This window comes from Chenopodium album, chromosome 2 (genome assembly GCF_948465745.1).
Source record: "Chenopodium album chromosome 2, dcCheAlbu1.1, whole genome shotgun sequence".
NCBI lineage: Eukaryota > Viridiplantae > Streptophyta > Magnoliopsida > Caryophyllales > Amaranthaceae > Chenopodium > Chenopodium album.
Window position 1 is genome coordinate 75,533,437 of NC_137835.1, and position 27,702 is coordinate 75,561,138.

Genomic DNA, 27,702 nt, shown 5'->3' on the forward strand with positions numbered 1-27,702 from the left:
AGTACAAAGACAAATATGAGGGTATTTTGGGAAGCACATATAATACAGCCAAAAAAAGTGAGGGTATATAGGTCATTTTGTGTTATTGTATGGGACCTAAAATTGTGAAATGTGACTAACATTTTGGGTGTCTAAAAATGGAAATAGTAACTATCATTCGGGGACGAAGGGAGTATAAATTAGGGAAAGTAATAATTTGATGTGAATCGAATCCCCTTTCTTATAACTATCTTTATTGCTTTATTTAGGTATTATCTTGGTTTACCTTACTTTTAAAGTGGGGTTTTATAAATAAGTTTTTAATAATGTTTTTATTATTTTCTTAGTAGTAGTTATGGGGTCTTGGGCTTCCAAAGTTGTGTTAATTAGTCAGTGGGCTATCTTGATTCATTAATTAATTATTAGGAATTTTATCTAGCTAGTTTGCTTGCGGAGCAAGTAGGATAGATTTATTTTTCCTATATATACTACTCCCCCGTCCCTTTTGATAGTCCCTTATGGGCAAATTTTAGTCCCAAAATGTTCACCTTGTTTTTTCCAACAACCATTAATATTAATTTTTTACCAAAATTCCATCCAATTTGTAACAATACTTGTGCAAATTTAAATTTCCCATGTAAATTTTGTTTTCCCTTCTTTTATTACTTTCTCTCTTTACTTTTTTGCATACACAATGTCAATTTATTTTTCAATGTAAATTAACTATTCTTATTTGTGATTATTAATTCCCGTGAAAAATGTCCATAAAGGAATATCAAAAGGGGACAGAGGGAGTAGTTGTATGTCAATTATTTTGGTAGGATATTTTTTAATAAAAAGTTGAGTTTATTGAGCTTTTGCTTGAAGAGAACTTTGTTAAGGTTCATACTAGTTGTTAACTAGGGTTTTGGGATCGTTGCTCCTAACACTACAAGAAAAGGGCCGTTTTGCGACGGAAATAATTCGTCGCGCAAACTGGCAAAATTCCGTCGCAAAGTGACTTTGCGACGGATTTCCGTCACAGGCATGGCGTCGCTCGAACTTTCGTAGCAAACAGTCCTTTTGTGACGGAATATCCGTCGCAATTCGTTTTGCGACGGATTTTGCGACGGAAAGGTAGTTGTAGCTGAAAACAACATTTGCGACGAAAATTCCGTAGCAAGAGGAATCATTTTGCGACGGAATATTCCGTCACAAATTTTGCGACGGAATGTATTTCCGTCGCAAAATGGATTCTTTTGCGACGGAATAGTCCGTCACAAATTTTGCGACGGAATTTAATTCCGTCGCAAAATGAAGTTTTTTGCGACGGATTATTTTCCGTCGCATGTGTGCGACGGAAAATAATCCGTCGCAAAATACTCCATTTTGCGACAGAAATTCCGTCGCAAAGTTATTGTAATTTTAATTTTTTTTTTTTTTGTATTTTGTTTTTTTTTCCTGGAACCTGTATTCCTGCAATCCTGTTTAATTTTTTTGTATTTTGTTTTGTTTTCCTGGAACCTGTATTCATGCAATCCTGTTTAATAAAATACGTGCATTTAAAATAATTTCAGTCAAAAAGTCCACGCCCTAACATAATTCAAATATATACAACACGTAGCCGTAACTACCAAGTACGGTACATGATATAATTTTTAAAACTACAATGTCATCCATATACAAAAATCGAAAAATGACACCTAACTAAACACAAGCTGGCTGTCCTTGGCCTGCACCACCACCACCACCACCACCCGGGTCGTTCCTGGGGTCTCGAATCTGAGGCTGAATCGTAGAACAAGTGAAAGGAGTGGTCAATCCTGTAAATCTACTGGCTAACTCCTCTAAGAACTCCTTGTTCTTCCTCTCGATTTCAGCCATCCGTTCTGCCACTCGAGCCTCCACTCGAGCATCGAGCTGTTCCGCCACACGGCTATCGATCTGGCTCTCAATTGCTTCCACCCTCTCATTCAACTCCTTGTGGAAGTTTTCCTGCATTTGAGTTATGACCGACGGTACGTATTGGCTGGAAGAACCCGATCCTCGTCCCCTAGATGTGCCGTAGTACAAGTCAGCACCAACACCAAGACCTCTAACACGACCCTTCTTATTACGACCACCAGCCGCCTCAAAGAAAATTTCATTTTCAGACAGTTGGGAACCCTGGGTTCTTGATTCCTCCTGTCTGTGTTGGTACGCCTCCTGTAACAAACAAAGGATATACAATGCAGAAATAAAAATAAAGAATGAGAACCAATAGTTTGAGGCTTGATATAGTTCATAAGTGGCAATATAGGTTCACTAGGTCCTAAAACTAGGAAAATTGGGTGAAAATGGGGCGTTTTTGGTTCTAACTTGTCTATTTCTCACATTTGTTATCTAATGAACCTATTTTTGACCTTAATACACCTAACTAACATAGTTACTTGAGTTTGAGGCTTGAAATTGTTTATAAGTGGCAATATAGGTTCACTAGGTCCTAAAACTAGAAAAAATGGGCGAAAATGGGGCGTTTTTGGTTCTAACTTGCCTATTTCTCACATTTGTTATCAAATGAGCTTATTTTTGACCATAATACACCCAAATAACATAGTTACTTGAGTTCGAGGCTTGAAATAGTTCATAAGTGGCAATATAGGTTCACTAGGTCCTAAAACTAGGAAAATTGGGTGAAAATGGGGCGTTTTTGGTTCTAACTTGCCTATTTCTCACATTTGTTATCTAATGAACCTATTTTTGACCTTAATACACCTAACTAACATAGTTACTTGAGTTTGAGGCTTGAAATTGTTTATAAGTGGCAATATAGGTTCACTAGGTCCTAAAACTAGAAAAAATGGGCGAAAATGGGGCGTTTTTGGTTCTAACTTGCCTATTTCTCACATTTGTTATCAAATGAGCTTATTTTTGACCATAATACACCTACCTAACATAGTTACTTGAGTTCGAGGCTTGAAATAGTTCATAAGTGGCAATATAGGAAACAAGTGGCTTGAAAATGGGCGAAAACTAGTTATTACCGCAATTTCCTTCGCTCTTTTGTTCGCAGGAACCTTCCCTTTCCCGGGCACCTCCTTGAAGTGTGTATGCAAGAAGAGATCAGGTGCTGATGGAAGCTTCCCTTGATTCTTTGCCGCCTTGCAATGTGAACAAGTGAACAGTATTATTAGATACAAATGTAATTAAGCACATATAAATACGTACATTCAATTTTTTATACAACAACTTACCAGCTTTTTTGCATGTTGTACCGCAGAGATGGAACCTTGAAAATGGGTCGGAATGTATGCCTAGTTTTCAATTCTATAGAAAATCCGACAGCATATCCCTACAGTTCTCCAAGTACACGATGTAGGTAATTAAACACACCAACATATGTACCCAGAGAACATTGTAGAGAAATGAGACGCCAAGATATTCCATAGAATCAAAAACATTGCATACATTCACCACCTAAAGTGAGATTAAACGTCAAAGGACAGTCCCAACCGGGGACTATTCAAGACATACTCCTAATGTGTATGTCTTGAACGGGTATCTAGGAATAAGAAGATGCAAATGCTTTCAAATCTTAGTGAACATATATAATTAACATACATACCATAATTGTTTAATTTAAACAAGTTTAAAGCAAGTGATGAAACACATATAATTAACACACAATTACCCACATTCAAATAAACATACATACACTAACATGTATTTTTAAATTAACATATATTTTAAACTAATCTAACATATATTTTAAACTAATCTAACATATATTTTAAACTAAACTAACATACATTATAAACTAACTAACATATATTTTAAACTAAAATAACATACATTATAAACTAATCTAACATATATTTTAAACTAAACTAACATACATTAAACTAATTCTAACATTGCAATATATCTTAAAAATTAAACTAATTCTAACATTGCAATATAAATTAAACTACACTACACTAAACACAAGTAATTAAATAATAAAATTTAGTTACAAATTAAATTAAAAAACATAATTAGAAAAAGTTAGGGTTTACATTAAAATTAAATTGAAAACAAAAACAAAGGGGGATAGTGGAATACTCACCGGGATTTGAGGGTGTTGTGGCGGAAATCCGGCTGCCGGAAGGAGGGTGGTGTGGTGGCTGCACACCGCCGGCGAACGGAGGGGCGTGAGTGGGCTTGAACGGAGGGGGTGGCGTGGGTGGGCGTGAGTGCGCGTGAGTGGGAGTGAACGGAGGGGGTGGGCGTTAGTAGGTGTGAGTGGCCGGATTCCGGTCGTTCCGGTGGCGACAGCGGCGGTGAAGTGGCCGGATTTTCTTTCTCTCTCTACGCTTTCCTCTATCTCTCTCTACGCTTTCCTCTTTCTGTTCTTCGTTTTCTTTTTCTCTCTCCTTCAGCGAAACTTCAGTTTTTTTTAAAAAAATTTAAAAACTTTTTGCGACGGAATTTCCGTCGCAGAATCCGTCGCAAAATGTTTTTTTTATTTTTTTTTAATATTGTTTTGCGACGATTATTTCCGTCGCAAACAAACTTTTGCGAGGGAATAAATTCCGTCGCAAACTTTGCGACGGAAATTCCGTCGCAAAAGTTTGTTTCCGTCGCAAAGTTGCGACGGAATTTATTCCCTCGCAAATTAACCCTTTTTGCGACGGAATTGTAGTCCGTTGCAAGGTTTCCGTCGCAAAATGGCCTATTTCTTGTAGTGTAAGATCAAACTTAAAAGTCGTTGCCTCTAAGACTATCCTTTGAATTTCCACAATTAAAATCACTCAAATCCTTCCATCAAATTAAAACCGTCAAAAATACGCATCATAATTTTTCATGTATAAATTAATGGTTACTTAGTTTGTATACTGGTAAAATTTATGAAGTATCCTGTATTATTTATTTGCACAAATAAGCAAATTAATATTGCTACTGGTTCTTTACCCGAGCATGCTTGAATGCGTTTGGACAAATTGTTTCCGATATCTCATATCTCTAACACAAATCAATATCTTGGAAGGTAAAAGAATATTGCTAGTATTAGAAATTTAAAAATAGACTATAATAAATCCAATCACATAATAAACCTTTAAAAGTTAACAACGAAAAGCAGTAATAGCACAAACTATGACCTAAATTAAATAAATCCATCAAATATATCATTTTCCAAATCATAGATAAAATTAACTTAACAACCTAAGACACAAACTGACTAATTAACACAATAATCCAACAATCCAACCTATAAAATATAAGAAAAGAAATTCTATCCTATAAACTTAATCAAGCTAAACTATATATGCTAGAAAACACAACATGAACAAATAACATGAAATTAAACTAAGGGTGCTTGTTGGAAGAAGAACGATTATAACTATTACGGATTGCGCAACAACCAAACATATAAATGACAAAGAGAATGATAAAGATTGTGATATTGAAGATCAAGAAATGGCGCCACTCCTCCCTAAGATTGGCTAGTACACCTGCCTTGCAAGACTTGCAATCGTAGCACAACTTGTCCTTGTTGTTGCTCCATGCATTGCAGTCGGAATCCGATGAGGCCGGCCCTGTCTTCGGAACCTCCCAATAGGTTGCGTTCTTAGGGGTAAACCCACATGACGTTGGTGGCTTGCAACAGCTTGACTACACATAACATATTCAAGATGTATCACAATTACAAATATATAGTTGTAACTAAAGAAATGAATTAATGTGACGCACTAAAAAAAAGGTGACCTTAGATGTGCGTAAAATATCTAGTTACACATTGTAACATCCAAGTTGTGCAAAAACAGTAAATTCAACTAATGAAAATAAATTATTAAATTGTATCATAAACTAACTATAGCGCCCATTTTACTAGAGCAAGAGTTAAAAAAATGCAAAGATTAAATTATCAAATGACCAAAAAAAAATTAATAAATTTTTTTTATCATATACATACTGTACCAAAAAAATTGAGGGTAAAATTATTATCGCAAATTCAGGATGAAAGAAATATACATAATACAAATTTTTCAACTCCTTTTTTTTTCCTGAGGATATCTTCAACTTTATGTACTTCAAATTTATCGTCAAAAATCTTATTATAATCTTTTACAAAGTATTATATTGTTGGTTATCATGTATGTTTAGTGATAACAAGAGAATACCACAAGATTTACAAACAAAAAAAAGATATGCATAAATCTAATAGTAGAAACTATTAATTCCACAAGTATTAAATTTATGAAAAACAAATAAAACCGCAACTTTCATAATATATTCCTTAAAAGAAAAAAATTAAGCAAAAAAAAATGATAATATTACTCACAAAACTTAAAAAGTAAAATTACCTGAATTGGAGACAAGTTTTTGTTGAGAAAATCAAGACCATGATTAGTATAAACACGATCCAACGACGCACAAACTTTAGTGTCAACCAAACAACTCCGAATTTGAACCCAATTCTTAGTATTAACAACATTCCTTTGTAACCAATGGTTAAAATCACCCACCCTATACTCCTCAAACCCAACACCAGACACCGCTCTTCCAGCACCCTTATTCGTGACCATAAACACGAAACCCGTAAAAATAACCCAACCAATCATGATAACAACCACGGAAAGAACATATATCCAAAGAAGGAAAGGGATTTGACACCATGAACCAATCATTCCTAGTAAAGAAATAGTGAGAAGAATTAGTCCTATTATAAGAATAGGCCATTCTACCATTTGTTGACAATGTGTTGGACTTCCATTGATGAAAAAATGTAGGTAAATAAATATGGAAATTGCTAATAATGAAAGGATTGTTGTTAGGATGTTTAGGGTTGTGATTACTATGTTGCTTAACTTTGCCATTGTTGTTGTTTAACGTTGCTAATGATGATTATGAATGTGATTATGAAAGTTATGAGAGTGGAATTTTGTACTATAAATATGGATCAAAGGAAAGAATTAAGGGGTTTTTGGTTGTAGAGAATGTGGGGGTCATGGGTTAGACTAAAACTGTTTATGGAAGAAAAAAACTGTTTATGGAAGAAAAAAACGGTTTATTTTTATAAGTATTTTTTAAAAAAATTTAATCTTTTTTTAAGAGGTTATGTTGTTGTAAATGACGAAATTAACCCTATTAGTTTATCAATAATAACCTATCACAATTTAGAGATTCAAATATTCAATGCAGGTTTAAAATTCTATTGGTTGGGTTTCGTAAAAAAAAATGTTATTGGTTGGGAATAATCATTTTATTATCATAGTAAAATAAATAAAATAATTGATTTCGATCGACATGCATTTTAAATCTAATACTCGTACTACGTGTTATTTTAGGAATTTTATTTTCATAGTATAATAATCTAGGAGCGTGGCCTTTCCACGCCTTGTCCCTCCATAGGTAGTAGGTTATGTTTATTTCGTTGGTTTGATTTTCTTTATGTTTATTTTTTCTCTTTGCTTGGAATTTTTCCTCTCTTGAATCAAAAAAAAAAAATTTAGATAATATATTAAATAATTAGTTACTTCGTGTTCGATCCATCCCCTCAACAACAATCGGAAGGGGATTGGAACCTAACCACCCAAATCCCCGAATCTGAATTAGCCTAAAAGGTGAACTGAATGGAACACCAATATATATATACCGTGCGATACACGGTTTGTTTGATTTTTTTTAAATAATGTTTTTTTTTTTTTTTTTTTTTTTTTTTTTTTTTTTTTTGGTATTTATGAGCCTAAAATGTGTTATCCTATCAATAAAGTGAAAGGGCCTTTTGGGTGATAAATTTCACTATTCCCAAATTACCCTTCTCAAGTTGCAAAATTACCAAAAAAAAAAAAACAAATCCTATCATAACTACCCAATAATAACCGCTCTCTTTCTTCCACATAAATTTACATATTAACTGTTTTCACTCCCCATAAAATATAAAACCACTTTATTATTTTTTTTCATCTAATTTCTTATATTGTACACGCGTAGCGTGTATCTCTTAACTTGTATATTTAGATAAAATTCCTAATATTAAAAGATAATATATAATATTTAATTAATTTAAACTTAAAAATCTCATTCACCAATTTTGCTTACATGACATTTGAATTATTTAATTCTAAAATAAATTAATAATCCCTTATTTAATTGGCTACTATTAAGATGTATAATCTTACATGGCGCGCTGAGAAAATTAGATCTTATGTGGCTCTCTAAAAACTCGGGAAAAAACTCCCCTTTATATATATACTAGTTTTGTGCCCGTGCGATGCCCGGGTTGTTTATTAAATTTAAAGATATATTTTAATCTATATGTCAAATTTTAAAACATATCATTGATACAAAATTAGTTAGGAATTGACGTGTTTTTGTGACGATTTAAACTTGTAGACATGTAATGACAAATAATAATAATATTGGTGAAATTTTTTTTTTTTACATTGTCTGAAATGACTCGTGACCCGACCTGATTGACAGGTCTACACATAGTAATAAAATTATATTAGATTGTGAAGCATATTATTTTAATTGATTAGAATATATTATAAACCATGGATGTGGTATATTTTGAACTAATTCCTTCGCTCCAAAAAAATATTATGATACAAAAAATAACTACATGGCGCGCTGAGAAAATTAGATCATATGTGGCTCTCTAAAAACTCGGGAAAAAACTCCCCTTTATATATATACTAGTTTTGTGCCCCGTGCGATGTCTGGGTTGTTTATGCACTTTTAAGGTAAAATGATATTGTAATTTAATTGGATTGAAAATAGAATTCTAAATTAATTTTTTTTGCTACAAAGTCTATCTATATTTATCCAACGTGGTACGACACTTGGTGAAAAGATAAAACGTTATATGATTATGCCTTGTGGCCTAATTATAAATTTATTATTTGGTATTTTATCGAAAATAAAACTCTAAACTAACCCTCTTATTCTAAAATTCTATCCTAATTTGATTGAAAATAAAATTTTTAACTAACTTTTTTATTTTTTTTATTTTTTATCTTATGAAATCTATTTAAATCTATCCAAAGTGGCGCGACAGTTGGCGAAAAGTTGGAATGCCAAGTGTCGCTATTTCGTGACCTGACTAAAAGGTTTGCTTTATATATTAGTTATATGATATGATTAGATTAGATTAGTTACTTTATTAATAACGCCCTGAGCACTCGTCAGCAAAACCCTACTAAATATATTGACTTATCGTTATTTGACAAAAAAACCTAATACATATATGAGCCTTCGGATTTCCTCGTACCTCAAATTCTAAATTAATGGCTGATTTACCAACGGATTCGTGGACGGAGATCTTAGCGAGGCTACCGGCGAAAAGCCTAATGAGATTGAGATGTGTTTGTAAAAGCTAGTGTTCTTTAATTGATTCCTCTGATTTCTTTGTTACACATCTTCACATTTACAACAAAAAACGCAAGTATTTGATAGAAGTGGAACGCTATGAATCTAACATTCGTAGCATCGACACATTCACAAAAATCGATGTACTTTTCGAAGCTCTTGGTGAACACGCTATATTAGGGAGCTCTTACGGATTATATTTGTTGAAAAATGTATTTCATGATATTTTCGTATCATTGTATAATCCTTGTATTCGAAAGTCGTTCGTGATTCCCCCTAGTCCTTTTTCTCATGAACAAACCATACTTTATCGGCTAGGTTTTGCTCCGTCTAGTAATGATTATAAGTTGCTTACTATAGGGTGTTTTAAGTTTCCCGAGTTTTCGATTGCAGTTTATTCGTTAAATGATAACCTTTGGAGGATCAAAGGTAGGTTCGATGACCACATTCGAGGGCTTTTATTATATAAAGATGACGGTGAAATTTATTTTAAGGGTGCTATGTACTGGTTTGGATTTGATCAGGGCTCAGCAACTCATCTTATATGGTTTGATTTTGATTCCGAGGAATTCAACTTAGTGGATTTGCCTGGTGCTCTTAAACAAACAGGTCTCACCAAAATGTGTTTTGTCCTTGGTGAGTCTATAGCAGTTTTCGGTATGTCTTCTGATCGTACCTGCATATGGGTTTTGGTCGAGGATGGTGGGGATAAATCATGGCGGCTATGGTATACCGGAGATGTAAATTTCGAAGCTCTTCAGTTTCTTACAGGTAGTAATTATAGTATTGGTCTTACAGGGATTGTCAATGAAGAAAATAATACACTTCTGGTACAGCATTCTGTCAATGATTACTTTTATGAAATGTGTTCTTATAATTTTAAAAGTCATCAGATACAGCATTTGGATTTTTATAATTGCAGACCTAAATCTGTTGATACTTATGTGGAGACCTTAGTACTGCACAAACAACACCAATGGGGGAGATTTGACAATTGACATCTGAGCCGCGACACTGATGGATATGGAACAAGATTCATCCATTTTAGCTAGGTGGTTTAACCATAATCCCTCATATAGTTAGTTGAAATGCATTCTTCCCTTTTCGCTAGATTATACAGAGTACCTTTTTTTTTTCCTGAATACTAGACTGTTACTTTTCGTATAATATTTCATTATTAGCTAATATGGAGTAGTTGAAGGGGCTGCATATTGAATTGCATGCCGTGTTGCTGTGATATGATGCTATTAATACCAACCTGATGTTAATTTGAACCGAGAAACTCATCTTTTCTCTATCGGTTTATCCTGTGATTTTGATGCCAAGAAATTCAGCTTAGTGAAGCTGCTTGTTGCTGCAAAAAGAAATTAGAGTCCTGGTCGAGTCATTAGTAAGTAGTTTTCATCACGTTTTCTTCAAGAAGCTTCATGTGGGATTATAAAAAAACATTCTTGTACAATGATAATCCTGCAGACCGAATCTACAATAAAATTCTATAACTAAAGTACTGTGATTAACATCGTGTCAGGTGAGAATTACTACGTAAGGAACTAGCATTCGACCCTGTGTTTTAAGGCCTATTCCAACTTATAAGACCAGAGGACATGGCTTATCAAATAACAGTCACACGCATACTATCGTAGGCAATATATACGTGCATTGTGCAATGCAACCTGTGCAATTTAACTACTGCAAAAACTTCCCATGATCAGCTAAAGATGTTTTTAAGATTCCAAAAACAGACAATCAGAACCAAGAAAGCACATAAGTTGCACGAAATTTGTCGTCATCTAAGTTCTCATTAGGTTATACAAATACAATAACTAAGCTATAATCTCTATTAGAATTCTGGATCTCATCCCTTATCTAGTAATATACACCATAAAGTTTGTGATGTATTAATTTTAACAAGGGTAAACAACTGCTACTACGACTTAATCTTCACATATGTACAGAGATTACAAATTTAAAATCACTTCACCTGGTAATTTCAGAGTAAGAGGGGGGAAAGGGGGCATGGAGAACAACAAAGAAGAGCCTACGTCATCGAGTTCATCTTGGTCATGAACTCCTGAAGATCATCCAACCCCAACTTGGAAAGACCTGCAATAGAGATGAATTATCCACTTTGGCAATATGAACATAGAACTGAAAAATTTGCAATTCCTCATTTATAAAAGTAAAGTAAATGTACCCTTGCTGTATCTGAGTTCGGGAATATCTCCATTTGCATCATTTGCCCTCTCTTTCCTACTGCGCTCAATCTCTTTCATCTCTTTGCTCTTTAGCTGCTCCATTTTGTGACGGAGTTCAGATGCAACGTTCATCAGATCTGCAGAAAGTAATTATTCTCTTATATTTCATTCTACTTGGCAAGAGAAAAGAGATATGGAGAAAGAGCAGTGTTCAGTTTCATTGTCTGAGCCTTTTATTGTATAGTATTTATAGACTTTAGACAGACCAGATACAGAGTTTTGGACTTCTAATATAACACAAAATGTTATCTGAGCTAGGTTAATAAAGGCGTCATCAAGGAGGTCCCTCAACAAGAATATACAGGAGGATAGTTACCCACAAAAGCAAAACCTCTCCCTAAAAGAAATTGGAGCGTTACTAAAGAACATGGAAAATGTAACAGTCTCATCATGATGACTCCCAAGTTCATTAATGACCTCACGTAGAATCTGAAAACCGACAGGACTATTATTTCAGGCCAACTAAAACAATCTTAAAAATATCAGTCTCAATATTCAGCAATATAATACAGCAGTTCGGAGTCAGAAGGCTCGCAAAGTCGCAAGTCACCACTAGAAGACCACTCCCATAACAAAAGCACAACAATTATAGTCAATAAGAGTATTAAAGCGTCAATAGGTCACAATAAACACTGGACGGAAAATATGATCAAGACAGACCATGTTTTAGTTCTGAAAGCTTAACAAGCCACAAGCGTCTGGAAAAGTGGACATGTCCTAGTTCTTTGTGGCGTCGTAATATACAAATAAAATGTATTCCATACTGATTTTGATAGGACAAACCATCAAAAGTGCTTTGCTTCAAGCTTAATGACCGTATCTTTCGTAATAAGACTAATGGATTGGTGCCAAGGGATTGAATGGTTTGTTTAAATTCTTTTCCTATATCTAATTTCAGTTGTCAAACATGAATGGCTTTATTTCTTGTACTTTCATTGAAAAATACCTTTTTCTCTGATACAACTAGTGATTAGGTTCAATATGTTTTTATTTCTAGCTAAAAAGATGCTCTATCTTGTTTCACCTGTCAACACCCCCCCCCCCCTCCATTTTTCTCTGTTGATGAAACTATCCTTTTGCTTTGTAGAGCAAATGCCACCCTTGCCCCTTCTCAACTATCAAGACATTAAATTTTTAAGTCCAGCTTAACAAAGTATGAACAATTCGGCAATTTGTAGCCGCCTAACATTTTTTTTTGCACAGCACCACCATCTGAACACAGCAGAACAACAACCTCCACATTTCCAGTCAAACAGAGGAAAAGGAGTCCATCTTCAATTTAAGATAACCAATACATGCATAATGACCTGAAAGCTAGACGCTTGGTTTATTACCTTGGAACATGTCATGTGCAGAACTTTTCTCATACAACTGTAATGCTTCATTCACAGATGAGATATACTGGTTGCTCATGGTAGATTTTCTTTCTAATTCTCGCGATTCTTGTTTCAACTCAGAGCACTCTTTTCCAGCCTTGGATCACATATTTAAATAAAAGAAACATAAGACTAGGCATCAATACATACAGAGTAGATATACAAATATCAGGCCATGAAAGGCTTTCCTGTATAACAATTTGTAGAACATTTACTTACCTCTGCAAGCTTATTCCTTAAATTATCAAGTTGTGCTACTACCTGCTCATCATTAGGATCATCTTGGTCCATTAGATCATCACCAGAAGCTTCATCCTGAAGAAGAATATCAGTAAACATTCCAGAAGAAGACAATCACATCAAAAGCAGTAGAAATTGGACTAAACACTTCCAAGATCTGCCACACCACGGTAGCTAACTTGCTAAAATCAACCACACTATTTGATAGCATCTATAAATAATTGGTCAATATCATTGTTCAACTATGACTCTGAGAAAGTAGTGCGCACAGATACAAAAATTTCAGTAGCACACATCATATTATACAAAAAAAAAATAGTTCTTCACTGAATGGTATAGGCATCATCCTACAAAGCTTTATTGCAAATATCGTGAGCTATTGGCTGAAGCAGTGCGAAAACTATAGCTCCAATTGATCGGCATTATTGCATCTAGGCATCAAAATACATGAAGTAATGGCATTATGCGACTATTTTCATTGTAGAGAAGATCACAAAATAATAGCATAGTGCCGATACACCCATTCCAACAAGAAGTCATCAATTGAACTCCACTATCAGACATTCCAGTGTCATTCCTAGTGGACAACAGTAAAAAAAGAATTGTGTCCAATTTTGACCATTTAAAGTTTTAATGCTCCAACTGCAAACTCACTTTGAGCTTAATAGCTAGCCTCTGGTTCATAATCATAGTAGTCAAGTTGATAGCTTCAGTCATTTTATGACTAACACGGACTTACTGCCTATATCCATAGTGTGAAAGATGAAAAGAAATTAGCAACTTCAGACATTGAGGACCTGGATGCACTCAGGTCATGGGTTCTCAATAAAAGCCATCAGATGACATCAGATACCCAATACACAATTTGTACAACATCCACGCCACTGGAAAGGGTAACCATCATTCAGTGTACGAGACAGCTGTCAACAAAGCTAAGACAGTAGTTCACTGAGGTCCCATCCTTAGGAAAATGGATATCCTCTTTTTCTATGGTATAAAATACACCAGCAACTGATAATGAAGTGCAGCTTAAAATGGGTAAGCAACCACCAGAAAGCTTTTACATTCATTTATGACAAAGTTCCCAAGCGTCATCATATTTCTTAAAAACAGAAACATCCTCAAATTCCCTAATCGAAGCTCAAGCCCAAAAGTAGAGCTAGGAAAATCACCTTATCCCAAAGAAAATCATCTTGTTGAGACCAATAACAATTATGTAAGCATTATGCAAGAACTGTGAATTCTCCTTATTTCAACCAAAAACAATTTAGTTAACATACACTAAATCCTACTGCTAACCATCAAGAAGAAGAAAAAAATAGAACATCAAGACCTTTTATCATTACATATTTCTTAACCTTCGGTATTTTGTTAGGATTATCACAATTCACTAATGTTTTCTACTAAAAGCTTGAGCCTGTATATAGTACTAATGTGCTTGAAGCCTTGAACCCTACATTGTCAAGGGTAGATTGTTGTCCCAAAGGTAACCTTTCCTAGTATGGCACAACCTACTGATTCCTATTGAGGTCAATATAAAACCATTTGTGAAGGTTAGTTCATACCAAAGCTTTGGCTAAAATAAGCTAGCTATAACAAGTCCAAAATCTCATCCAATTTCCCTTTTAAGCCAAACGATGAATCTTACTTTAAGTAGTACTCCCTCCATTCTTAATAATAAGCCACATCTTATGTTGAATTGTGGATTGTCCAAGTTTTAAAAACTTAAAGCTTGTCTAAATCACCCTTATAATGTGTTTGGATTGAAGGAATTGGAGAGAAGAGAAGAGGAAATGAGGGAGGAATTTCTTATTGTTTGGTTAGTTCTTTGTGAGGGTGAGGGAAAAGGAGGGGAGAGGAATGGAAAGATATTGTTTCCTTAAATATTTAAGAAATTAGTATCTCAAAAATTGAAAAGAATTGGAAAATGGTAACAATCCAGTCACATATGTTCTCCGGCTTCTACCTTCCCTCTTTGCTCTTTCCTTTGCTTCTTTGTCCCACTCTCATTACTTTCTCTCACATCCTTCTCCCTACTTCTTTGTCCACCACTCTTTACTTTCTCTCTCCTCCTACCCTCATTTACTTTGCTTCTATATCCTATTATTCGTAATTGGTTGCACCAAATTCGAGTATTGTTATTAGATTCTCCTCCACATCTCTCCTCTTCTCCATTATCCAAACAATGAAATTAAGTTTCTTCCTCCTTCCTCTCCCCTCTCTTTCCCTCCCTTCCCTTTCTTATTTTATATCCATTCGAGTATTGTTATTAGATTCCCCTCCCCATCTCTCCTCTTCTCCATTATCCAAACAATGGAATTAAGTTTCTTCCTCCTTCCTCTCCCCTCTCTTTCCCTCCCTTCCCTTTCTTATTTTATATCCAAACACCCTGCTAATGATATATTGATAGCGTAAACGGAAAGACTTGTGGAAGAAAGAAGAATAATCATGATATCACCCAATTTCTTGGATAGGAACTTTGATCAAATATGGTCGGGCAATTCACACTTATACAACTCTATCCATACCCTAAACCTAGAAGAATTTATGTTTAGAAAATCCCGATGCATAAGATAGGAAGCATAGGAAGTTGCTTAAGACTACTATGTGAGCAAAGAAAACTAGGTGAGGATCAAAAGGAGAGAAGCTAAGACAAAAAGTAACCACATCCCCAAAATGATCCAGCCATGCCTCATCCTCAAAGATCCTTTAAATTTGAATAAATTATGTTGTTTCCTTGTTCATGACATGAATTAAAAAGTCATCCAAACAGCTAAAGTACATAGCATAAACTAAAGGGTAGCACTGGAGCACTATTAACAAAGTACAATCAAATAACAAAATTTTGCCACAGTGCTCACTCAAAAGTCAAGGGGATTGGACAGAATACACAATGGTTCCCTTTGTTTAACTCTGTTATATACATGAAGTAGGGTAAAACAATAAGTCATTAATAGAAAAGATTCCTAATAAAACAAAGGATATGTTGGTCAGACTACAACTTCAATTTTTGACAAAACACAGATGGTCCCTGTATGAGAATGACCATTATACAAGGAGTAGTCCCATTATCTACCCTAATTTTAATAAAATTCATTAGTGTTATAAGAATTTGTCCTAGTGCTATCTGAATTCCACCATGTTTCATTCTACACGAGTACGCAAAAATAAAAGCTCCACAACACCCACCCACATCACAAGCAATTTTATTGCTGTATGACAGAAGTATCTCCTTTTAACAGCTTTTGACCTTATCCTACTACTGACTATCAAGCACCATCCGACAAATGTATAGGATGTCCCTGTGTTTTATATGCGCCTTGCCGTCTTATTGAAGAGAGGAGCAAAATCTGGAAACTAATGTACGATTCGGTGTGCCTCATCAAAAAAGCCTCGCTTGAACAAAAAAAGGCACATAACCCAGGTTGCCTTTCACCTCAGACAAGCCTTTTTATACACTATCTCCAACTATAGTGACTTTAATAATATTAGTAATGAGTAAGAGGTGTATAAGCACAATTGTGTCCCGCTTGCAATCAAAATAAAGTTCTCTATAGTCTTCACTACTACCTAAACAATTAAAGAGAGCCTACATTTCTCAACCTTGGCGCATTTAGAGAAAAAGTATTGACTCAACTTCCTAATATGATTGAAACTTCCTAAACAATAAGAAGCAACCAATTCAAAATGGCTCTTAAAACCAAAGTTATTCACATGAGTAAGCCCTTGTTATTCCTAAATCTTCACCTCAACTTCAGTCCAATTTGTCCACTTTCAGAATGCCAAGGAATAAAGTAAATGCATTCAGATCTGCACCACTCTATATTTACAAAAATTGTGCAATGGGGCATATAGGATGTGAAAAAAGGCTAACCTAATAGAGCAAAAACACAGAAACCTTAGTGTTTGGGATAATGGTTTTTGCCTCACAGAATGCTAACAGGAGGATGAGGCAATTGCTTCTAGGGTGATTGTTATGGACTGGGTTCCAAGGCAGTGAGGTCAAACACCTTTGTTGGTGTACTCTAGACGTAGAAAAGGGAGGCACATGGGTCAACAACATCTTGAGAAAGGTCAACAGCAAGATTAGCAACCAAGGAGCATTTCTATGCAAGAAGACAAAGTCAATTAAGAAGGAAGTAAGGAAAGAAAGCAACCAGCTTCAAGCCTTCAACAATGTTTGCTCATGGTTTTTCTATTTTAGCTAATTAGTCGCATGTACTCCCTTAAGGTCAGCCTTGACCATTAGCTATCTTAGTATAAGTAATGTAGTATGTAAAACTTGAAGGGTATCCAAAAAATTGAGTGAAAACACATTTGTGAGATTTGCAGCCTCAAGCTACTTGGTAAGAGTAATAGCCTAAAGCTATTGTCCTTGTAATCCCTCTCTAACATTATTAATCAATTATCAAGCTTCCTTCTATAAATTAGTATAATTAGTGTCATCATTACCGGTTGCCGGAGTTAATCTATAACAGCGATGCTTTGATGTTTTGACCTTTCGAGACTACAGAATACAGATCTCACACTACTACATTAGCACCACGTGCCAAGATGCACCTAAAGAATTTCAGTCAAAACACAAAAGTTCATCCAGGTTGGTCCGGATGTGTGTCTATACTCTAAAAATCTTGTAATATAATACATATGCTTATATTCAAATGCTAAGGCAATCTAAGAAAAACACCATCATCACATTATGTGCATACTTCAGACTAGATATTAATAAGAGCCTTCAATGAATTTACATTGGTACAGTATTAGAAACACAGTCTCTTATGCTCTTATCCTAGACAGTTATGCAAATGATTTATTTTCTGAGAGGAAGATACAATACAAGAAATAAGAAAAGGTGACATTATTAGTGGTACATAATACAAAGGGTGTAAGTGGTACCGTTATAATCAAAACTTGCTCAGTTTGCAATTTCATTAACACTTTCTTTTTGTTCTGTTTAAATTTTTTAAATACGATTTTTTTTTTTTTTTTTGGGGGGTGTGGGTAGGTAAGTGCCTAAGTGGTGTCTTTGTATTTTCCTCATCACATGTTGTATCTCTTCTTCACTCCATGTAATATGGGCTTACTTAAAAAGCATTTCATTTCACAATTTAAAGGTTATTGGCAAGTGAAAGGGAGAAGATAACGCGATTTGCTAATGCATTGGTTCTCCAAAAAACGATAATGGTTTGATAATTATTCATGTCACACAAGAAAGATAGTAATTGGCAATATCAACTATAAACTAAATCACAACAAATACATACTTTTAGCATCAAGCATGAAAAGAGGGAGGAATCCATAAAACTGTATAAAAAACTAAAAACATCAATAAAAGAATTCTGAGTAAGAAACCTACCCCAGAAGGTAATGAAAACCCAGAAGGAACAGTAAAACAATGGCGAAGGCAGTATTGCTCCCACATAACTAGCCTCTTGTCCAAAGATGCTTGAATTGTATTTTGAATATAATCAATACCCTATGATTTCAAAGAAATAAAAATAAACAAAATTGCAACCCATGATAACAGAATGTATGAAAAATACACATGAAATACACGAGAAGCAAAGAGTCAGCAAAGAATCCCTTCAAGACAACCTTCGTTTCCATCTATCATGGTCTCAGCAAGTCAGCAATTACTATGAGATGCAAAATTGAGCAAATACAACAATAAGAATGGATGATAACTCATCTCATTTCCTAAGCTACCCTATAAATTACTTTGTAGTCCACAAAGTTACCCAAGAAAAGTTTAATTTCAGCATACTAGTAAAAATCCCGGAATTGTTTTCAGAATTATTTTCCAAACGATAAGAATTCATAACATCATCTCTCAGTACCCAATACGCCCCACCGTATTCAGAGCCACAAAACAAGGAGGTAATCAGGTTCAGGTCATATAATCAAACCCGATTCAGCCATTGTCCATATCCAACCCAATTCACATCTAATTGCTCAATCTTCACACAATCAATCCATCCACATCATCGAAACTCCAATAATTTACCCCAAGTACCATAACCCAAAACCTAAATTCTCCCATCACAAAAATAAAACTAAAAATCCCAATATACAATTACAAATTACTTGCAAACTAACTCCCAAACAAACTATATGTTCCAGAATACCGAATTACAGTAAAAATTGCCATAAATTTATGCATAAATGTATAAAAAAAATTCAGAAAAAACGACAAAATTAGTGGGGAAACAGTTCAAATTGAGAGTACCTTTTGAAGATCTTCAGATCTGTCAGTGCCACCAGTCTTCAATAATCTCGATGCTTCCCTGAAAAAAAAAAAAACGAATTAAAAAGTGAAAAATTTTAAAAAAAAAATGCGTCGAAATTAGGGTTAGAAGGAGAGAGAAAGAGGTACAAATGAAAGTGATGAAAAGCGCCATCAACTAATTCATCGACGATATTTAGGGATTCGTTGATGAAAAGCTGAGGTTTAAGGTTGAATGACTCGAAAATCGCCTCGCTTTCGCTACCTTCCATTGATACTACCTGTATTGAAATTTGAATGAAGTTGTAAACCTGTTATGGTTATGGAGTTTGAACTTCGCATATTCATGTTTTTCCCGCCAATGTCATTACAATAACAAATTACATGGTAGATTAAACTTTATATTTCTTACGTTCCAAATTAAATGTTGTTGTAATAGAACTAGATAGTAGATTAAAGGGAGACCACCTCACTTATAAAAAGACTTGCGTGGACCTGGTCCACAATAATATTATTGTGGACCCGAGGTCTATACACACGCAACTGACATTATATTGAACATAGTGACCATTATTTTTAACATAGTAACCTTATTTTTAACACAACAACCTTTATTAAAACTACTACAACGTTTAATAATATTGTGAACTTGAAATACGACGCTATTATCCTAATTTTAACATAGTGGCCTTTATGATTCATATTGATCGGTATATAAAATATTTCATTACAAAAATAACCACTTAGGCCTATATATTACCAAAATGATTTTTATTTCAACATAGTGACCTCTTTTTTAATTATAGTGACCTTTTTTTTTTTATTAATAAAACAACCATACTTTCTCTGTACCTCACTTAAATCATGCTGATTGACAAATTATTATAATTCAACTCCTATTGTGGACTAGCTTTGCAATATAGTAAATTTAAAGTTTAAAAAAAAAATAAAAAAAAAAAAAAAAAAAAAAAAAAAAACTTAGATCTAGCATCACGATTCAGAAATGACGAACCACCACCATCTCTGTCTACCCTTGTCGTCTCGCCGGTCAACCACGAACCACCACAACCATCCTCTTCACACGCCCTCTTCTTCTTCTTCCCTTCTTCCTCTTCCTTCCTCAACAACCACTCCAACGCCACTTCACGGCAGTAATAAAAAAGATACCCTAGTAGCAAAAGGGTGTAAATTAGGGTCATATCAACCCCTTGGCCTCTTAGGGGTAGCATCTTCATGGAAGCATTTTTACCACCTTAGGTGGTGCCGTGGTGATGGTGTTGCTATGATGGACTAATGGAGGAGGAAGAAAGTACAACCTTGCCCCCAAATAAATAAAGGAAATGTCTTCTATGCCACCTGATTTACCATTTACAGCCAGGTATTTCCTCGATTAAAACTCAATATAAATTAACATTTTATTTATTCAATAATGTATGTACTCCTTTCATGATTAGTGTCACAAGCTAGATTCATCTCTTTAAATTGCGAGCTAGATCAAAGAGAATTGTAGCTCATCATTTTAATCTTTTTTTAATCTTTTATTTATCTCAACTCTACCTTTTATTAATCTCAACTCTACATCAAATCGTAATAGTTTATACTTCCTCCGTTCTTTTTTACTTGACCCGCTTTGACTTTTACACTATTCACCACCTCTCCTTTGACCGTGTTTTGTGAATGATATGTAAGGAAAAATATATTCATATGATATCTTTTTTAATTCGTATCACTAAGTATTATCGTAATACAACTTTTATAATTTTTACTTATAAAGAATTAAAGTTATTGATCGTTAAAGTTTTGCATTGGCAAGCGTGATAAAAGAAACAAGTCTAGTAAAAAAGAACAGAGTAAGTAGGTCTTTTATCAAAATCATACCAAGTACAAAGTATTTTATAGGATGCAAGGTTTCAAGTTTTTTAATAGTTTCTCCTTAATTCAGGTGAGGAATTAAAATAGCAACCATAAAATGAAATCATCTGGTTTCCAAAAAAAAAAAAAAAATGAAATCATCTGCGTCGGAGATCTAGAAATTTATCAACCAGGATGCATTATAAACTCCATCTTGCCAATAACAGTACATGCAATACTCAGCAACATTGCTCTCTTTGTGAGACAAAATTGTATGCAATAGGATAAATGTCTCCGCAACTGAAATCAAACTCTACCAAAGTGGAAATATTACAGTGGTAGAGTAACCATGAAGCATGGTAATTGGTAACACACTGTAGATCGTAAACTCTATCCTGTAATACTTGGCTTGCCCGCTCTGGACTTTGCAGTTTACATCCTTGATACGGAATTATACAATTGGATTCTCGAGTCTACAGCTTCTTGTTTTCATGTTGAACACCTGGTTATTCAATAAAGAATTCTTGGGTGGAAATGCCGGAAATCTCCATCTCTATGGTGCCCTAAAAGCTTCACCAGCATAGCGTACATTTCCAAGCTCCTCTTCAATGCGCAGAAGCTGCATACAAATGCAATACAATCAACAAACAATAGTAAAATTTCAAACATTAAGCTAGCATACTCCTCATAACATTTTAAAGGTACAGGGTGTTGTACTAAATCGCTGAGCTAATGTAAAGTTGGGACAAAGGGAAAACATTTTGAAGATTTCAGATTTCAAACTACAGTTTCCTTTGTTCACTAGCTTACCAAAATATAGAGAAAAGAAAATGGGAAAAGAAAAATGGAGACGAGAAAAGGGGAGGTGGAAGGGAAGTGAGGGATAGAAAAGAAACTGTGGCATTCCTTACATTAACAAGGAAAATCTTTTCCACCCTCGTGAAAAATAAATTCAACCAAAGAATTTAATATCACTACTTTTACAAACCCAGCAGACAAAAGGGGAATTGTATCCTTAAAAATATGGTTTCCTTTAAGCCAAACATAACCCAGAATGAGTGAATGACACATGTGAAGACCTTGGTAACAATTACAAATAACAAGTCATTTCAGAAAACCTGGTGGTTAATTGGTTATTATGTCAACCATACAGAAAAACAGAAGAAGAAAAGCAGGGGTCCCAACAGAATGAGGTAGTACCTGGTTGTATTTGGCTAACCTCTCACTGCGGCAAGGAGCACCTGTCTTGATCTGAAAATCACAATACAAAGAATTAATTTCTAACTTTATGGACAGGGAAAATCGTTACAGTGGTATTAAAAAAAAATGTGCTGCAGGTGAAAGAGCTATTACCTGTCCACTAGCCAAGCCAACAGAAAGATCTGCTATAAAATTGTCCTCAGTCTCCCCACTGCGGTGGCTGACCATGACACCCCATCCAGCAGCTTTTGAGTCCAAGGCAGCTTGAATGGATTCAGTTACAGTACCAATTTGGTTAACCTGAAATTTACATAAAATACGATCATTAGGAGCATTTACTTGTAAAAGGTAGCCAGAAAATGTCCATGTTTTTTTTTATCTTGATATTCTCCAATTATTAAATAGAAAGTTTAAATAAAAATAAATAAAAAAAATTAATATCTAATAGTAATGAGTTTGGGAGTATGTACTAAACAAACACACGAATGGGTCAAGGACAATGCTTATCAACAAAATAATCGCATAATTTTTCATCCTTTGCATGTCACGGTTGATGGAAATACTAAAAGATATGATAAAGGCCTTTTGTAGCTAACTGATTTTTCACATAATTACTGATCATTTTTTTATCCCTCCATAATCTACCCTTAACCATACTCAACAAGTTCGCACAAAACCTCTCATCTCCCCACTTTGAATAAGATACTATCCCTTTATCCCCCATCACATCCACCTTTTTATTAAAAAAAACGTTTGATAAGCAACAACGTTTCCTCAAACTACAAGTAGGCAAACTAAATTGGGAGTATAACATTCCCATGACTATAATTTGTTACACTTTCCATAAAACTAGCTCACTCAGCTTATTGCCAGGGAAATGAGCATTGTCAAAATACAATGGGTCGATCACAACCACCAGCTACTTTATAGTCAACCATTTACCATTCAAAAGATTCCTTTTACATTCCTTGATGTCCATAATGAAATTTGCATTGATAAAGATGTATCATGGATTAAGGTTTTGATTGATTGACGTGTCATGAACTTTTTCATGACAACCTTTCCCGGCAGACTATAAGGAAAATAGAAGGTTACCTTTAACAGCAGAGCATTGCAAGCCTTTTTCTTAATCCCTTCAGCTATTCTCGTTGGATTAGTCACCAGCAAATCATCTCCAACCAGTTGGATGTCTACTGAAGATTGTAGTGAAGCCCATGAATTCCAGTCATCTTGGTCAAATGGATCTTCAATAGAAACAATAGGAAAATCTCTGACAAATTCTTTGTAGAGGTCACAAAGACCTTGAGCTGTATGCACATGAGATCCATCATTTGGCTGTTTCTTGAAATCCAAATCATATTTCCCATCCTTGGTGTAAAACTCAGAAGCTGCAACGTCCATCCCAATTTTGATCTGCATAATCAAAGTTCACTCATAAGTAAACCTCCCAAAAAGAACTAGTGTATAAAAAAAGAGCTTAAAGACTAGCACTAGAAAATGCCCTCTTACTTTGCCAGTGTAACCAGCCTTTTCAATTGCTTCCATAAGTAAGATCAGTCCCTCACGGTTATCTTGAACATTTGGTGCAAAACCACCTTCATCTCCTACATTACAAGCATCCTGTCCATACTTCGCTTTGATAATCCCCTTCAGTATATGATACACTGCAATAGAAATGTTTTTTAAGTTTAAAGTATTATAATTCAAACTGTTGCCAACCAGTGTCTTAAAGGTAATTATTATTTTCACAATAGAAACCTCAGAAGCAAAACAGGCATCAGGCTGACATGAATAAGCCAAGTGAAATCAGCCGGACACAATAGAACTATAGAAGGATGATGATGACATCAAGCAGCCAATAGAGGCGTAAAACATAGTGCCTAAACAATCAAGTAGTATACATTATCAATTATCAGGCACCGAACCCAATGTTTGATTGTGGGAGTTACTCTGTAAAATGATTATCCACTAAAATGGTACTTAAATTTAAAATTTAAATTTCAATGTTGAACAAGGGCAAAATTGCTGACCTTCACTTCCCATACGAAGTGCTTCTGTAAATGATGATGCACCAAGTGGTAATATCATAAATTCTTGCATGGCCAAGTTATTGCCTGCATGGCTTCCTCCATTTATCACATTGAATGCCGGAACAGGCATAACAAGCTCCTTGGTTCCTGATATTTCCTGTATATGCTTGTACAAGGGCATATTCTTTGCCCCAGCACCAGCTCTACAAACACTCAGAGATACACCCAGTATGGCATTAGCTCCTAATTTTGACTTATTTTGAGTTCCATCAATCTCCAACATGAGGGCGTCAACATTAGCTTGATCCCTAGCAGAGTAAAGGGCAATAATGAATTATAATTTCTATCAATACAAAAATAAAGCACATTGTTGAACCTCACCCAAAAAAATGAGATAGAAACATCTTTCGTAGAGTCAATTACACTTCTCAAATCCTCATCATTTTAGCATTATTAGGAGCATTGCAAAAAGACAAGCATAAAGAGCAAAACCATTCACTCAAAATCACACACAAAGAGCCGGAATTACTGCTAGCACTTCCCTCCACTTTCCCTTGTAATTATTTCCCCATAGCATATACTTGAATCCAGTACGACAAATCATATTCATTAACAGATTCTAAGTACCACTACCACCAGTCCACACATTTGATAAACTAATTAGCAATATACTAATGCAATGTCATTAGTAATTTCCTAAATTCTACTTGTATTCAGTAATAACATGGACATTGGCATCAAAACTAACTACACTATAAATCCATTATCATTACATTCATTACCACCTAACAAACGAGCCATAAAGTACTTAGCAATATACTAGAACTTAATGCACTCTCCTATCCATCTTTTAATTTATTACCATTACCTCCTACCAAATGGGGTGTAAAACTGTAAAAGTACTTACAAGCCACTCCGTATCAATTTCATTATCAAGCTCAAGCGGTCCAGCACGATGCAATTTTTCATAAGAAATGACATTTCAACTCAACATCAACTCAGTTATTACCGTCTACCAAGCGAGCCATGGAAATACTTAGCAATACTGTACTAGTGTACATTTATGCTCTCCTATTCAATTTTCTCCGTTTTGATTTATTACCATCTACCAAACCAGCCGTAAAAGTAATTACAGGTTACCAATTTCACTATCAAGCGGTCCAACACAATGCAATTTATCATAAACATAATCGAATATGATCATAAACAGTGACATTTCAACAGTCAACATCAACTTAGTCAACCATACCATAAATCATCATCAAATCATACAAATAACAACATACGAAGTATTATTCAACAAAGTATACGATTACTAAAACTTCGATCAAAAAATGAAAAAATAGAGAGAAAATTTCACCTAAACATAATCAAATACGATCATAAACAGTGACGATTCAACAGTCAACATCAACTCAGTCAACCACGCCATAAATCATCATCAAATCATACAAATACCAACATACAAAGTATTATTCAACAGATTATACGATTATTAAAACTTCGATCAAAAAAATGGAAATATAGAGAGAGAAATTTTCACCTAACATCAACACCAACAAGTTTCGACGCCAAAATCTGATTAATATTATTGACAGCATGAAGAACACCTTTACCACCATACACAGATTTATCACCATCACGAAGCTCAAGAGCTTCATAGATCCCAGTAGACGCGCCACTCGGAACAGCGGAGCGGTAGAGGCGGCCATCACCGGTGAAGAGGTCGACTTCGACGGTGGGATTACCGCGACTGTCAATGATCTGACGCGCTTTAACCGAGTCAATGGAGTAAGCTTTGGTGAGCTTCGCCGGCGACGGAGTAGTGGTTGATGCGGCGGAGGCTTTGACGGAGAAGGAGAGTGAAGGGCGTGAGACGGTGGTTGTGGTGGTGGTGGAGGAAGGAAGAGGGTTGGAGAGGAAGGGTTTTGGGAGGAGAGAGATTGACATTTTTAGAGAGAGAAAGAGAATGTGGGTTGTTAGCTTTGGGATGTTCGTCGGAGAGGAGAGAAGGTGGTTGATGAAGAAGGTGCTTGGTTTGGTTGGTAAGAGTGTAAAAAGAGTGTAAAAGAGTGGTTAGGTAGTTTTTTTTAGGGGGGATGTTTGTAATATTGGGTTGGTGGGAATGGAAAATTGGGAATCAAAGGGGAGATGCCTTGGATGCATGGATGGTACTCGTAGCGCCTGTTCCGATTTAATAAAAATAACTAAATTGAACTGATTAAGATTGAATTGAACTGAACTAAAATGAACTGTTCATGTGATAAGGAAATTAGGAACTGAGCTTAAATCAAGCTAAATATAACCGGCCCTAAGAGGTAGTATAAATTGACTCGGTCTAACTGTTTTAGTAATGGATTTTGGACACGCCACTAAACTGGGACTTAGAATACAAAGTGGTCAAGCTTTTTATAAAAATGAAAATAGTTTGGTTTAATGAGTTTGGGGTTGCTCTACTCTCCTTATTTACACTTATTTCGAGTGTAATAAGTTCAGATAAATTTAGTTTAAGAAAATTAAGTTTTAATAAGGGTTACCAAGTACTAATTACAACTAAAATAAGTTTTAATAAAGTCTGATAAGTTTTGATAAGTTCAAGTAAGCTCATATAAGATAAGATATGTTCAAATAAGTGAAAATCAAGTTAATAGAACATACCCTTAATCTTATTGAATGAGGGAGTCTCCATTGATCTTTTTGATAAACTACTTCCTTTTGTACGCGCACGTCGTCTTGTTATCCAAATTAGAATGCCAACAGTGAAGAGCTAAATAAATATATTTAGATTAGTCATTATTAATTGGCAAATTTGTAAATAAAAAATAAAAAAAATAAAAAAAATAAAAAAAAAACCCTTATAAAAGCTTTTTGGTAAAAAAAAAAAAAAAAAAAAAAAAAAAAACCACGTTCATTTTTTTTTTTGCGAGAGGAAACCTATTTCCTTAATCATCCTCTAATTTTCTTCTAATTAACCACTAACCCACCCCATTACTTAATAATTACATTTAATTTGTACATAAAAAAGAACCACCACCCCCAACCACCATTCCCCTTCTTCCTCCCTTTCAAACAACCCCCTCACCCACTGGACCTGCCGCCCAGATCCCCCCCACCTCCGGCGACCTGCCTCCACCGTTGGTGGACCATCCCCTTCCCCCTTATCCCAGTTAGCAACCACCACCTCCCTTCGAATTTTTGGATCTTATATACTCAAACATGCTCAAATCAAGTCCAAATCA

General features: G+C 35.0%; 3 protein-coding genes across 3 annotated transcripts; all 3 read right to left on the reverse strand.

The window, feature by feature from the left end:
* Positions 1-1,447: 1,447 nt before the first annotated feature.
* LOC145575685 (uncharacterized) lies at positions 1,448-6,665 on the reverse strand. Its single transcript, XM_081633509.1, has 5 exons — positions 6,282-6,665; positions 3,343-3,414; positions 3,192-3,251; positions 2,982-3,098; positions 1,448-2,163 (listed from the first exon to the last, which is right to left on the reverse strand). The coding sequence occupies exons 1-5, from the start codon at positions 6,663-6,665 to the stop codon at positions 1,666-1,668; spliced, it is 1,131 nt and encodes a 376-aa protein (XP_081489635.1). The 3' UTR covers positions 1,448-1,665.
* Positions 6,666-10,993: 4,328 nt separating this feature from the next.
* LOC145587766 (protein MIS12 homolog) lies at positions 10,994-19,732 on the reverse strand. The gene is made up of 7 exons (XM_081644448.1): positions 19,533-19,732; positions 19,386-19,443; positions 18,516-18,635; positions 13,139-13,234; positions 12,878-13,016; positions 11,483-11,620; positions 10,994-11,391 (listed from the first exon to the last, which is right to left on the reverse strand). Exons 1-7 carry the CDS (start codon positions 19,652-19,654, stop codon positions 11,327-11,329), a joined length of 738 nt encoding a protein of 245 aa, XP_081500574.1. The 5' UTR covers positions 19,655-19,732; the 3' UTR covers positions 10,994-11,326.
* Positions 19,733-21,403: 1,671 nt separating this feature from the next.
* Positions 21,404-26,540, reverse strand: LOC145587778 (enolase 1, chloroplastic-like). The gene is made up of 7 exons (XM_081644458.1): positions 26,007-26,540; positions 24,464-24,771; positions 23,943-24,097; positions 23,529-23,846; positions 22,587-22,733; positions 22,434-22,484; positions 21,404-21,852 (listed from the first exon to the last, which is right to left on the reverse strand). The coding sequence occupies exons 1-7, from the start codon at positions 26,411-26,413 to the stop codon at positions 21,787-21,789; spliced, it is 1,452 nt and encodes a 483-aa protein (XP_081500584.1). The 5' UTR covers positions 26,414-26,540; the 3' UTR covers positions 21,404-21,786.
* Between the last annotated feature and the right edge of the window lie 1,162 nt (positions 26,541-27,702).